The following is a 13307-nucleotide window of genomic DNA, read 5'->3' as shown; positions in this document are numbered from 1 at the left end:
TTTAGAAAACTAAAATTTTACCATCAAAATTGTATTTTACATCTAAGGCTTAAAGAGAGGCGGCAATACTCTATAGATTCATAAATCTAGATTTCTTTAATGACATAAAGCAGTCTACCGTAAAACTAAATCAAGTTGGACTAAGTGGAACACAAAACTCATTTAGCAAATGCCATTTCCTGCCATGGTTTTAGGAGGACTTGAGAGAAGGCGAATAAAAATAAAATTTCCCACTCAGCCCTGAGTTGTGCAGCCAGAATACGAAGTGCTGGTGTTTTGTGTGTGACAGTTCAGTTTAAGAGACCAGCAGATTTATCCATTTCTCCACTACATAGGCATCCTGCACTTTTCTCTCGTTCCATGCGACATGTCCTTTGTGCGTGCATCCCGGATACGCCTCCATCCATCAGATACATTTGCCGCGAGATGTGGCCATCGCGTGTCCAGGAGTACTACTATACCCTGGCCCTCTTCACGCTGCAGTTTGTCCTGCCGCTGGTGGTACTGATTTTTACCTACACGCGGATCGCCATCGCCGTGTGGGGCAAGCGACCACCTGGGGAGGCGGAGAACTCGCGGGACCAGCGGATGGCCCGCTCTAAGCGCAAGGTAAGTCTCCAGAATTTCCACAGAACTTTCAGCATCCCTCCGCATGAGGCAACCGCAAAAACTAATTTACTCAAAAGGGGACCGGTCCATTAGCAAAGTTTTTGGGGTCAAAGGGTTTTAGTGGGAATTTAGGATGAAAAATACACCAAACATATGGTGGTCAAGTCCCTGGGAATAATATTCATTGTTTAATGTAAGGCAATCAAAAAGAGGTAGGATATATTATACGAAATATATTCTTACTATATTTAGTAAGAAAAACTCTAAATTAAGTTTATATTCTTAAATTTAATATGTAAAATGATATATAAAATATAAAATAATATAATATAAAATAATAAAAATAAAAATTCTAAATGTTAAAGGGTTAAAGTGAAAGTATACACATATTAATACACCAGGTATTTCCAAATAATAAAACAAACTAAAAAGAGCTTCAAAAAGGGTTCAAAGTTAGGGTTCAGAGTTCATGCTAAATGGTTATTTGTATCTTTCCGTTTGTACTTTGATTAAAAAAGAAAAAAGCTTTTAGGAATGACAAATTAAATTTAATTTTCGAACTTAAAGTAGAATTTTTTTTAACTAGTAAAAATTAGTAAATTTACTAAAGATGATTAATAGGAAATAATTTTTACTTTTCAATAAGAAAATGAAATCCTAACAAATCATAATTATGGACTACTCATATGGCAATTTCCAGTTAAAAGAAAAGGCTTGAAGCTCCATCGCATGGTCAATAAAAGCTGCTTGATTGTAGCACTTAAGTACATTTAAAACGGCAAACAGCTATAATCTTAATTTTTTGCCGAATCCGACTTGCATAATGCAAAGCAGTGTTTTTGTTGACTTTAAAGTTTAACCCCAATCCCGGCGGCACCTTGCCACTGCCACAATCTGCAGTCAATGACGGGCCACCACTTGTTGGCTGCTCCGAGTGAACTCAAACTCAGATCCAGACTCTGTTTGAATTTCAAACTGAGCCATCAAAGAGGTCCGGACTGCGGACTACGGAGAGGGTACGACAACAATGACGACAGCTGTCGAAGCAGCAATCTTCAAATTGATTTTGAATTTTTTCCCCCCAACCGAAGAAAAATCTGGGGTCAATGGGTAGCAAGCGTGGCAAGGCTGGCTTCCTGCTCCTCACAGTTGATTTTTTTCCATTTTAATTTTTCGGTTTGGGCTTTAAGTTTTGGGCTGTGGCAGCGTCGTGCCAAATGGCATGTAATGCTCACATAATCACACAGCACTAGGCACAGCCACTATTTACAATAAACTTGCACGAGCTGAGTTTCGGCAAAAATAAATGAGAAGAGATTTATGCGGTGCATGTGGCACGGTACTTGGTGGCATGGTACATGGGTACCCAAAAAAAAGCCCAGTCTGCAACTCTGCAAACTTCAAACTTATCCACTTTGCCAGCCAGCTGGAGGCCTCGACTGCGATTTCTACTGCGATTGCGTCTGCGTACGAGTCGTCGTCTGAAGATGGCATCCAGCGTTTTGTCTTGGTCTTCCAGGAAATCAATTGTGATGCGATGGGTGGGGGTGGACCGAAAACCGAATACCGAATACCGAAAACCAAAGACCGGAGACCAAAGGCTTAGAGCCACGTAACCACGCAAGTTGTCAAACGAGCCCCCAAGAGTCGATGGCCAAAAGCCACTTGGACAAGAGTGTGAATTTGTTTGCTGACAACGACCTTTCCTTGGCAGAAGCATAACTCAAAGACTTGGCTTTGAGCCAAAAGTGGCTTCCTTGTTTAAGTGGAGTTTGAAACTTTAATAAGCCTTCAATAAATATAAAAAAAGGGATTAGATTACCTATCATAGGCAATCAAAAAATATGATTCGATGGGAAACATATTTGGTGCGTTAATGTTTTCCCAATTTCAAGTAAGACTTGGCTTTCCTCCTTTTCATCCTATGACTCGTATTATTCGACCCATATTTGTGACCATCAGTCAATCTGTAATTATAATTGCCATATTTGAGAAGGGGAAGAAACAAACAATACGGCCAAAGAAAACCCATGACTGTCCAATCATTTCGAACTGAAGAGGACAGGCATCCGACAAGCAACCTCCGACAGGAACTCCTTCATCTTCCATGAAACCAAAAAATTCAAAAAGAAAAGAAAAACAATTGCTGACAGTTTCGCCCACTGCTGTGCAATGTTACCCAATTCGAGGCCCAAGGCGAGTGCAGCTCCATCTGCCATTCACTTTTGCGATTCATTTGCTGTCCAATCTTTGACCATCCTTCGATGCAGTTGCAGTTGCTGCCAGAGTTGCCCAAAAAGTAGCTACAAATAGTTATTTGGTTACTTAACTCGCCAACAATTTTGCTGACTTGGATTTCTCATTTTCTCATGGCTGCTCCCTTCATCTACCAGAAACATCAAAAGACCGCATCGATGTTGACAATTTCTTCCTTGTGTCTTGTTGATTTCTGCACAAATATTTTTGCCAATTGCCTGTTGAAATGAAATTAGCAAACTACTCTCACTACCCAGGGGAGCTCCTCGTAATCGCAATTGTCACTCGCTTTGAAGAGTCGATTGAAAATTACACGTTTATTGGGTAATCTCTAATTGAAGTTCCACAACCATACGGAGGATGAGCTTGCTTGTCCACCCGGTGTATACGCAATTTAATTTCCTGTGAAGGACAATTAATGTTTGCTAATAGATTATCTCTTTCTTAGGGCTTCCCTTGCCTCGATTTGCAATTATATCCGTGAGATGCAGTCCCCAGTGTGACACGATGCCGTTTCCATTTGCTTTTACCATTGCACTTTGTCAATATTTGTCAAGTGTTTCCTAAATTCGTCTGCACGAGTTGCAAATCACAGACCATCATCTAATTGCTGGGAAACACAACCCAGCGACAAAACAATCAACCAAAATCTCTGGCCCCCGGGGCGGTGGAATAATATTATTTTGCTGACTTGGGGCGATGACACTTCACAGTTGTCAGCGGCTAGCCGACGGCGATTGCAACTTTGGATTGAGTACGAACTATTGCTTTTTTTCTGTGATTTTCCTATATAAGGATTTTGTTGTACTTTTTTGCACAACCACGTATCGATCTGATGGTAGCTGGCCACTGCCACGGAATCTGCATTTGCATCTGCAGTTTGCGTCTCAGACAAACTGCCTTTGAGTCTGAGCTTCAGTTTTGTCAAAGCGACAACGACATCGACTAATGTGTAGGAAACGCGGCTCATTTGGCGCGATTGCTTCTTGTTTGCGGCTAAAAACGTTAATTGCATAATTGACTGCAAGAGGCGTAACTCACGGTCCGCAAGTGTTCACGTATTGGCCATCGTCATCATCGTCGTTGCACTCGCAGTCGGAGTCGGCATCGTCCTACCACCGATAACTGAATTCCCCCCAGTTGGCCACGTCATGGAGCCAAAGAGACTGATGAGCCATCCCCATCGCCACGCCAAAGAAATGGGCACTACCCAAAAAAAAAAACAAAAAGAAAAACTGAAGAAAATATAAAAATAAACGGGAGGTGGTGGTTCAATCCGCCATGGGTGTGCATTTCGTATTTTTATACCCTTAAAGAAAATTAAAATTTTTTCTAGGTTTAATTAAAATTAGGAATACTTTTATTCATTGAAATATATTATAATAAAACTTATATTTATAGCGAAACTTTAGTTGTATTAAAAAATATGTTACCTAATCTTGCATTTTTATCAGATTTCATTTCTTAAAATCATGATTGTTGTAATAACTTTAAATACCACAAGCTTAAAAATTTATTTTATTTTTACAAGTGGAAATTATGGGTTTGTAGGGTATATACTTCTTCGACTGCTTGGCTGACCATTCCTTTGTTGTTGTTTTATTTCTCCGACTGTTGCAGCGGCGTCATCGTCTCCTCTTTCTGTTGAATTGTGTTAAAATGTTAATTTCGTGTTACGTAATCTGTGTCATATCCAGCAGGCAGCGGGAACGGGCCACGAAAACAGGGGGCCAGGGACAGGGAGTAGACAGGGAGGCAGGCAGTCGGCCAGGCAGTCAGGCAGCTGGGATCTTCATCATCATCAGCCTCCAAAAGATACAATGGGATGTGCATGTGAAAAAAGTGAGAGGATTCCCAGGCTTGGCCAGTGGCTTCATCTGTTGGCTCACACCCACCCGCACATAACATGAATAACCAAACACACACAGAGCCACACAGTGTCAGTGTGCTGCACTTTGTGCGTTTTGTGGCAAATTAAAAGATAAAACCCACAGACGGCAGCAGCATCAGCAGCAGCTGCAGAAGCAGAAAGCCGCAGCAACAGGCTGCAATTAGTCTCCCCTTCTTGCAATTCGTTTTATCTCAAAGTTTCAATCTCCCCCAAACTTTTCCTCCCCGGCAGCGATTCCGGTTCTCTGTTGTGTCTTTTGAAAACTTTTAAAACCTTTCCGTGTGCTTGGCTTCTGTCATTGATTCATTTCCACCAAATTAGTTTTGGCCCAACGTCAGGCACATGCATTTCGGCCAAGGGCTGTTGCAAGTATTCATTTGCAGATGGTAGACTATTAGAATCTGTTGAAAGCCAATATGTATTAGCTTGGATACACTAGGATGACCAGGGCAAATAGTTTTCCAACAAATTAAATTTTAATATTTCCTGCAGCTTTGATAAATATTTGATAGACTTTGACCAAATATTAGCACTACTAATTCGCCATTATTAATTCAGGAGCCACGTTGGTGCGGATGGATACTTGGAGGCATTGCATAACCAGCCACCAGTCCATTAATTATGGAACAAACACGTAGAGAGACATCAGCATTAACCATCGACTTTATGGCCCACTCCTGCACTGTTTGCTCTCGACCATTAAATTGATCAGCCTGCCATTTTGTTTCTGGCCATTTTTGCTTAAATCAATAAAACTAAACGTTGTGTTTATTGTGGCGCAATGGCTTCGTGCAACTGCCGGGAATTTGTGGTGTTTGTTTGTTTGGGGCACCATAAATTAGCCAATTAATGTCCGTAAATTAAACAGACGAGGAGAGCTGGCTCCCAGCTCTTGTATGTAAATAAATTCCAGTTAGGTTCTACTAGCCAGCAGGCAGAGAGACAAATGTGGCTTAATTTCACCATTGAGACGCATCCCCAGCATGACTTGCAGGCTGGCAGACTGCAACCACTGCCTCACTGCTTTGGTAGCTGCAGTTGGCCGACAGCTGTCCGGTGTTTGTGGTTGCATCTTTTGTTGCCTTTGTTGTCCGTTGTTGCATGAGAAAACATCTTGTCCGCCCCTCCCATCCCCAGCCTGCCGGCCAGTCTGTTTGGGCTTGTTTGTCGGCCGACAGTATGTTTGTTGCTTGTCGGCCCGAACGAGTTTATTCTACAAAAGTGAAAGGTGTACGTACTTGGTAGCTACACTTGATGGTTGTGCATACGATTTGGTTGAATGTCGACTGCCGGCGATCTGTGTCAGTGACGCACTAAAAACCGATCAGCCATAATTGCAATTGCCCCTAATGAAGATGCTTCACTTGGAGTAAACAGCAGGGGGCTTTTCATTTGCTTACACTGAGAGTTTGGTTCTAAAGTCATTCTCACTCATTAAATTTTTATTAAAATAAAGGACCTTTAAGGACATGATACATTAAACTTAGAAATATGATTTATTAAATACCAATAAACCATTTAAAGAATTTTCTCTGTGTATCCACGCATAACTGGGAGGTGTTCTCGCCTCGCCTGGGTTATTCGGTTCATCAATGACTTGGCTCACTAATGAGGTTTGCTTAGACGGCTTCTATATCTGGAACACATCATGACCACATCAAATTGCAGCTGCTGTCTTGTCATATTGCGTATACGCCTTGTACGGCGTGCCAACAAATGAATGGACGGCTAACAAGCAAAATTGTCCAGTGCCCCTTGGCAAATGCAAATTTGTAGCTGACCAAAGATGGTGGGCATTGCGAGTCAAAGTTCAAGATGCATTTTATGTGAGTTATATAACAATTAAATACTGATTGGCGGCGATTAAAAATGAAAAATGTACAAGTGCTTTTCATTATGTGGAGCAACCAGTGTGGCATTAAATCATAAACTCTAAGCGGATTTAAATCGATAATCTACTCGCGTGTCGTTACGGAGATCATCACCATGGATCCCAAAAGGGAAATTCGCGCCACATTAACCCCATTTTCGGGTTAGGCACATTGTATCCCTCCATCCACCCATTCATCCCGCGGAGCTGGCTGTAATTAAAATGTGAACACAACCGCGCAATGGACAAAGGCTGCTGGGCTTTTATTTTCTGTAGGCCCACACCCTCCATGGGTGGTTTTCCCAGTTTAATTTCGGTTCGGAGTTTTCAGTCGTCGGAGTGATGGTATCAGGTACACTATAAGAAAATCTATTAAAGAAGGGCAACAAATTAGTAGCTTCACAATCATTATCCCAAAGACAGGTAACTAACTGTAGTAACTAAGGTAAAAGTGAAGTAACAAGTATGGAACTCTATGTTCAATAATTTTTTTTAAAATATATTTAATTTTTTATTTGTGTATTTTTCCCGCCCGGGCATTAATCACAAAAGTCCAACAGGTAACAAGTGTCGGACTTGAGAAATGGCAGACACGAAACATCGGTCCGCAAACAATTTCGTCGATTGAAGCCAGAAATCCCATTTAAAAAGGGAAGGGATTTCGTGATATATTTGAAATACAATGCTTCCCTATTTTCGTTATTGGGCCACTTTACGAAATCCCGTACACATTTCTTTCGACATGAAAATAACTCAAATTGATAAGCCACCGTTAATAGTCTGTGAGATTGGTGGCTCTTAATGACCAGTAGCTACTGCAGCGGGTTAACGTTGAGGCCGGCCGAGTTGCCATCGTTTTTGTTGTCGGCTGCCATTATCTGTGTGTTGGCACTTTAAACCCGTAATTAGTTTACACTTGCGGTAATTGCGGCATAAATCTTCAGCTTGCCAAGTGTCGTAATTTCCACAGCACTCACACACGAGCCCGAACCCTATCTGTGTCCCTTGGGGCTCCCGAGTGTGAGTTTCTACAAGTTTATATCTGTATCCCTCAGCTCCGTCTCCTGTCTTCCATCCTCCGTCCCATTCCCAGTCCCAGGCCCATATTACCTCCGTTCCCAGATACATTACCAGTACCATTCCCACTCCCAACCTAACTGCCGCAAAATGATTTGTGGCCTTAAGTGGAAGTCAGCCAACTTGCCGTCCCAGCGCATCTCTGGCTTGCAGACTCAAAAAAATCCATCTAAAGTATGTTAGCAACCAGTGTTAGTGCATTTACACTCAAAAAATTAAAACACAAATCAAAAATTTTAAAATTATTTCTGCTTGTTCGATCTAGCCTAATGAAAATAAATGGTTGCTACTTACAACATTACCCGTCATTACGACTGGAGAATTAATAATCAGTATTGGTAAAATTAAAATTTATTGACAAAGCTTATAGAAGCTATGCCTATACTATAGATACTAAATAATAATTTAATTTATTTTAAATACAATATTTTTGTATAGTTAGCGATTAGCATATGAAAGAGGTTCTGTAAATAATTTGAAGAGTTATAAGATTACAAGTACCGTCTGGTAATTCAAAAATTATTATTTTTCAAGAATTGAAAATATTTTGTATCACCTAATATAATTTTTCAGTGCAACAACTTGTGGCTGTGTGCTTTTTGGGGTCCCTTTTTCAGCTGGGCTGTTGTCACGCTATTTTCGAATAAACAGTCCGCACTATAAATATCATTTCTATCTGCAGCCTGGACTGCGAATAAAACCACGAGCTTGGTTTTCCTGGTCCCAGAGACCCACATCTAAATCCACAAGCTACTTTACAGTTTGCCGGCTTGCTGGCTTGTTTGCTAGAGGACTTTTCAGCATTTGGCCAGTGGTTCTCATGACGGAAATATAATAATATGGCCCTATCCCTGTCTAGGGCCCGGCGCAGCTTCTGTGACCTTTTTGTTCCGGCTCACTCTTGGCTCCGGCAATTGTCTTGGCGAAATTTTCCGTGCGGGAGTATGCGTGTGCGTTTTGTTGCCTTTATGTTTTTATACGTTTATGGGTATTGTCGCCTCGTTTTATGGACCTATTAAGGTGTCGTCTGTGCGACTATTTGCCACAATTGTCCCATTGTCTGCCAGGTACGGAAATGTCGCGTGCTGAGGGTTTCCCCCGTTTATTTGGTTCATTGTTGGGTTAACTGATGAAGTCTATATGAAGGGGTTTTGTATATTTAGTATATTTTCAGTCAGCATATTCAACTATTTAAGGCCACACATACATGGAATTTATCCTTTTGCATCCATTTTTCTGTTAATTGAACTCCTAAACTTAGTTGAATGTTTTTCCTTTCCTATTTCAGCTTTGAAAATTAAAACCGCAATTCCAGACCCGAAATGGAATTGAGTTACTTGGCCATAGAAGAGGTTAAGAAAAAACAAGAAAGCTTCTCTTTCTTCGGGCAGAGCCGATGCATATATACCCTTCCTGTTAAATGGGCGGTTCTATTGTAGGATATATAGCACTATATATGGAATATTCTATAGCTTTAGAAGTGAGAGGCTAACGCTGATCCTGATCACGAATATATATACTTTATAAGGTCACATATGTCTCCTCCACAATAAGCAACCTTCTGCAAGGGTAAAAGACACTATAAAAAGAGAAACTGAGAAGAAAAAATTGGCTGGGAAAATGTTTGTTATATTTTCGGCTATTCCTTCGAAAGAAGCATGCGAAAGTAAAGCACTTTCTCTCCCACTTTTTTTTAGCTAAAAAGCAAACAACGGTTCCGTTTGTAAGCCAGAGAGTGCAGACAGTTAAAACCACGACCCCGAACAACGAATCGGCACACGACTCGACGCTGTGGCTATGCATATCCGTGAGATACAGATAGTCGCTCTTCGCCTCGTCGGCTTAATTAAAACGTGAGCAATTGCAGTAATGAGTCTGCCGGCTGATTAAAGACGGCCAGCACCAGCTCACCCAGGGGCACGCATCGTCGCCGCAATGCATGTTGCATGTGTGCACTTCTAGGGGCACTGGCAGTGGCAGTTGCAACTCTCGTTGCATTTATGCTGCATATCAATGTATCCGATGCACTCGTGCGGTGGCCAATTAGAGGCCGGCGACGAAATGCAGCGACAATGTTGTCATTTAGCATAAATGCGTAGAAGTTTTTAGACCTGGTTGCACGTATTGAGGCATGCATCCAAAGGATGCGTTTGTGTGGTCAATATGCCACTAATTCCAACGGGCTTTAAAATTTAGGGCCCGTTGAATTTTGGCTTTAAAAGAAAAGGATGTATCTACTCTTTATAACAATTTCATTAAATTGCAGTTAATAAAATAAACATATACTTGAATGTTAAAATGAACATTTATTTTATGGGTATTAGCATAAAAAATTATAAGCATTAAGAAAAGTTACCTCTTTCCTGACCAATTTCTCCGGACCATGTTTCCTGGAGGGCGAAGTCGTGGCCAGAAATGTATCTGGAAAACAAGAAAAAATGAAAATAAAATAAAAAGTTTACAAGTATCTGGTATCTGGTATCTGAGAGTGTGCCTGCCTTGGGTCTGTGGTTATGCCAGACCATTTCCTGACACGTTTCACCATTCGAAAGGTTAAATGCTGAGCTCGTTCGCCTCCTTCGCCTTGGCCAGACACTTTTTGTGGTAGTTGATTTGGCAACTTCAAGCTGGCGGACTCACAAGCTGCAACTGTGGCAAGGTCTGCAAGGTTAAAAGCGGCCAGCTCGTGAATGCGACCACTTGTGGTTTCATTTGCAACTGCGGGAAAATCCACGGATCGGATCTGCCACACGAACACCACAGATCAAAACCAGTTCCACCAGTGACCTTTTCGTGCCTCGTGCAATTTTCATAAGCCCCTAATCGAGCCGCGTGTCAAGTGCGTGCGTAGATACGAAGTAAGTATGATGCTGCATGCGGCTCTGATGACGCTGCTGGGCGGCAACCAGAAGATATAATTTATGTACGAAAAAAAATTGCCAAATGTTTGTACATTTTTTTACCATTTTGCCAAGTAAAGTAAGGTGCCACATCCGATGCCATGATTGAAGTTTTGGGCTTCTTAAAAACTTGGTAGTGCGTAATTAAAAATAATGAAAATATATTTTTATGAAATATGTTACAGTAAAAAGCTACTTATCATATATACACATGTCCCCGACTGAATCTTTGGCATCATTCGTTGCAGTTTAAATTTTCATGAAACCAGTCCTTTTACTTCTTCGCATTTAAAATGGTTATAAAATTTATGAAATTCCGACTTATTGACGATTGTTTCATTCTCTCTCGTGGTTGTATCAGAACAAAATGTTCATTATACTTAAGAGCTATTTACCTTTTCTGTAAGTACATGAGCTTACCTCTGTATACCTCGGATTTTCTTAGATTAAATATAAATATGTAGGTGTTTAACTTTGTAGCCTTCGGCAACCTTTAATTGGTTTGTTACAAAACGGGTCAATCCTTTCACTCTTTCACTTGCCCTCTTAAATTATCTTTTCCGCGTTTTCGATGAAGTCATTTGGCTAAGGGACAATTATCACCACATTGCATACAAATTCGTGAACGCCCCAACCGCCAATATACCGCCGGGCATCGTCAACATCTCGGACACGTTCGCTCATTAATATTTGCGCTGCCAATTGAAGCGGCTTCGGTGTGTTTTTTAACAACATGAAATGATGAAAACACCAGCAGCAACAACCACTCGATCGACAACTGCAACACATGCGGTTTTGGTTGGACTCCAACCGAATATTAAGTCAAGAAATGATAAAGAGTCATTAACGCCCTCTTCATTATAATCAGGAGTATTAAAAAACAGGGACTGTAATCGAAAATAATTTAAAAATTAATTTAAAAATTAAAACTTAAAAAATTATGGTGGAAATGCGCAGATTTTCCTTAAAAAATGAAATGGTACCATTATCACTCTTTAGTGAGTACTATAAGATAATGCATTTTTCGATTAAAAATAATCATTATTCAAAGTCCTTGTTGAAAAACAAAATAACATTCTCATTAAAGAAAAATTTTATTAAAAAAAGAATTTGTTAATGATACCGTTTAAACATAATGATATATGATATGGAGTACTCATTTCTTCCACACCACGTTCATTTAAAAAATAATTCTTAAAATAAAGTTTTATTGTATACTTTTCAATACTTCGAAGCAAGCCACCGATCGAAGCCAGAAGGAAAGCGCAACAAAAATTCTACAATTTATTATATATATATACTCCGTATATATATATATATATATACATATATATATATATAGATGTTAGATATATAGATGTATATATATAGATGTTATATTTATTAGTAAATTATAAATTATTGCATATACCAAACTCCGTGCAAGCTCTATCTCTTATAGTCTCAGATCTTCTGAACCTGTACCGAAGAAACTCTGCAGCATGAGGTTAACAGAGTAAAAATTAAAGGTTCGCTTCCAAATGACAAAATAAAATAAGTTTAGTGCATGTAAGTTTCCTGCTTTTATCATTACCCTGCTAAGGGCAATTTTGAGCGAAATACTTTTTTTTTACTTTTATAATGTATTTCCTTTTACAAAAGTGCAAAAATATAAAAAAAAAGGAACAAAGTCCCATTTAAGATAAGACAGCCAAGCTTTATTGAACAAAAATAAAATCAAATTAAAGCCGAGTAATATAAAAATAAATAAATTATTATTAAATATGAATGTAGAAGAATAAGCATCCCTAACTAAATTCCTCGCCACAATAAAAAATCTAAATAACACAAATATTTATATGAGCGAAAATGTTATTGACACAAAGATGCGCATCCCAAGTTAAAGATAAAACAAGAAAGGAAAGCTAACTTCGGGCGGAGCCGAAGTTGATATACCCTTGCAGTTCAGTCGCAGTCCGCTAGGTGGCGCCACGCATCTTTTATTATTAGATATGTAGCGGATCGTATATAGTCGGCCGATCCTTATGAAATTTGGCATATTGAATTATTTTTCCCAAAATAGAATCTGTACCAAATCCCATCTTTCTAACTTAAAAAACACCAAAGTTATGCCAATTTCGATCGTTCTATGACAGCTATAGGATATAGTCGGCCGATCCTTATGAAATTTTGTACATAAGATATTTTGGTCAAATATAACATGTGTGGAAAGTCCCAACCCTCTAACTTAAAAAACACCAAAGTTATGGCATTTCCGATCAATCAGTTATATGGGAGCTATAGGATATAGTCGACCGATCCCGGCCGTTCCGACTTATATACTGCCTGCAAAGGAAAAAAGGATGTGTGCAAAGTTTCAACTCGATAGCTTTAAAACTGAGAGACTAGTTTGCGTAGAAACAGACAGACAGACAGACGGACAGACGGACAGACGGACATGCTCATATCGACTCAGGAGGTGATCCTGATCAAGAATATATATACTTTATAGGGTCGGAGATGTCTCCTTCACTGCGTTGCACACTTTTGACCAAAATTATAATACCCTCTGCAAGGGTATAAAAACAAGGAAATTAGAAGTTCCGCATGTAGAAAGAAATCTTGAACTGAGGAAAATCTAAAGCACAAGCTCTTTATGAGCATTTCAAGTAATGAAATTCAATTAATTTGATTCTCAAAGCGTACTGTTTTCTCAAATTTAAAG

The 13307-nt window shown here is 39.8% G+C and overlaps 1 protein-coding gene across 2 annotated transcripts in view; it reads left to right on the top strand.

Moving 5' to 3' along the window:
* Window positions 1–13307, top strand: part of LOC6505912 (RYamide receptor) — a 57240-nt gene that overhangs the window by 25724 nt on the left and 18209 nt on the right. For both annotated transcript variants that reach the window (XM_032449591.1, XM_014905351.3), the window contains exon 4: window positions 411–609. In XM_032449591.1, the coding sequence (XP_032305482.1) occupies window positions 411–609 (199 nt within the window). The remainder of the gene's footprint in view (window positions 1–410; window positions 610–13307) is intronic.

This window comes from Drosophila ananassae, chromosome 2L (assembly GCF_017639315.1).
Source record: "Drosophila ananassae strain 14024-0371.13 chromosome 2L, ASM1763931v2, whole genome shotgun sequence".
NCBI lineage: Eukaryota > Metazoa > Arthropoda > Insecta > Diptera > Drosophilidae > Drosophila > Drosophila ananassae.
This window is presented reverse-complemented; position numbering and strand designations above follow the sequence as displayed.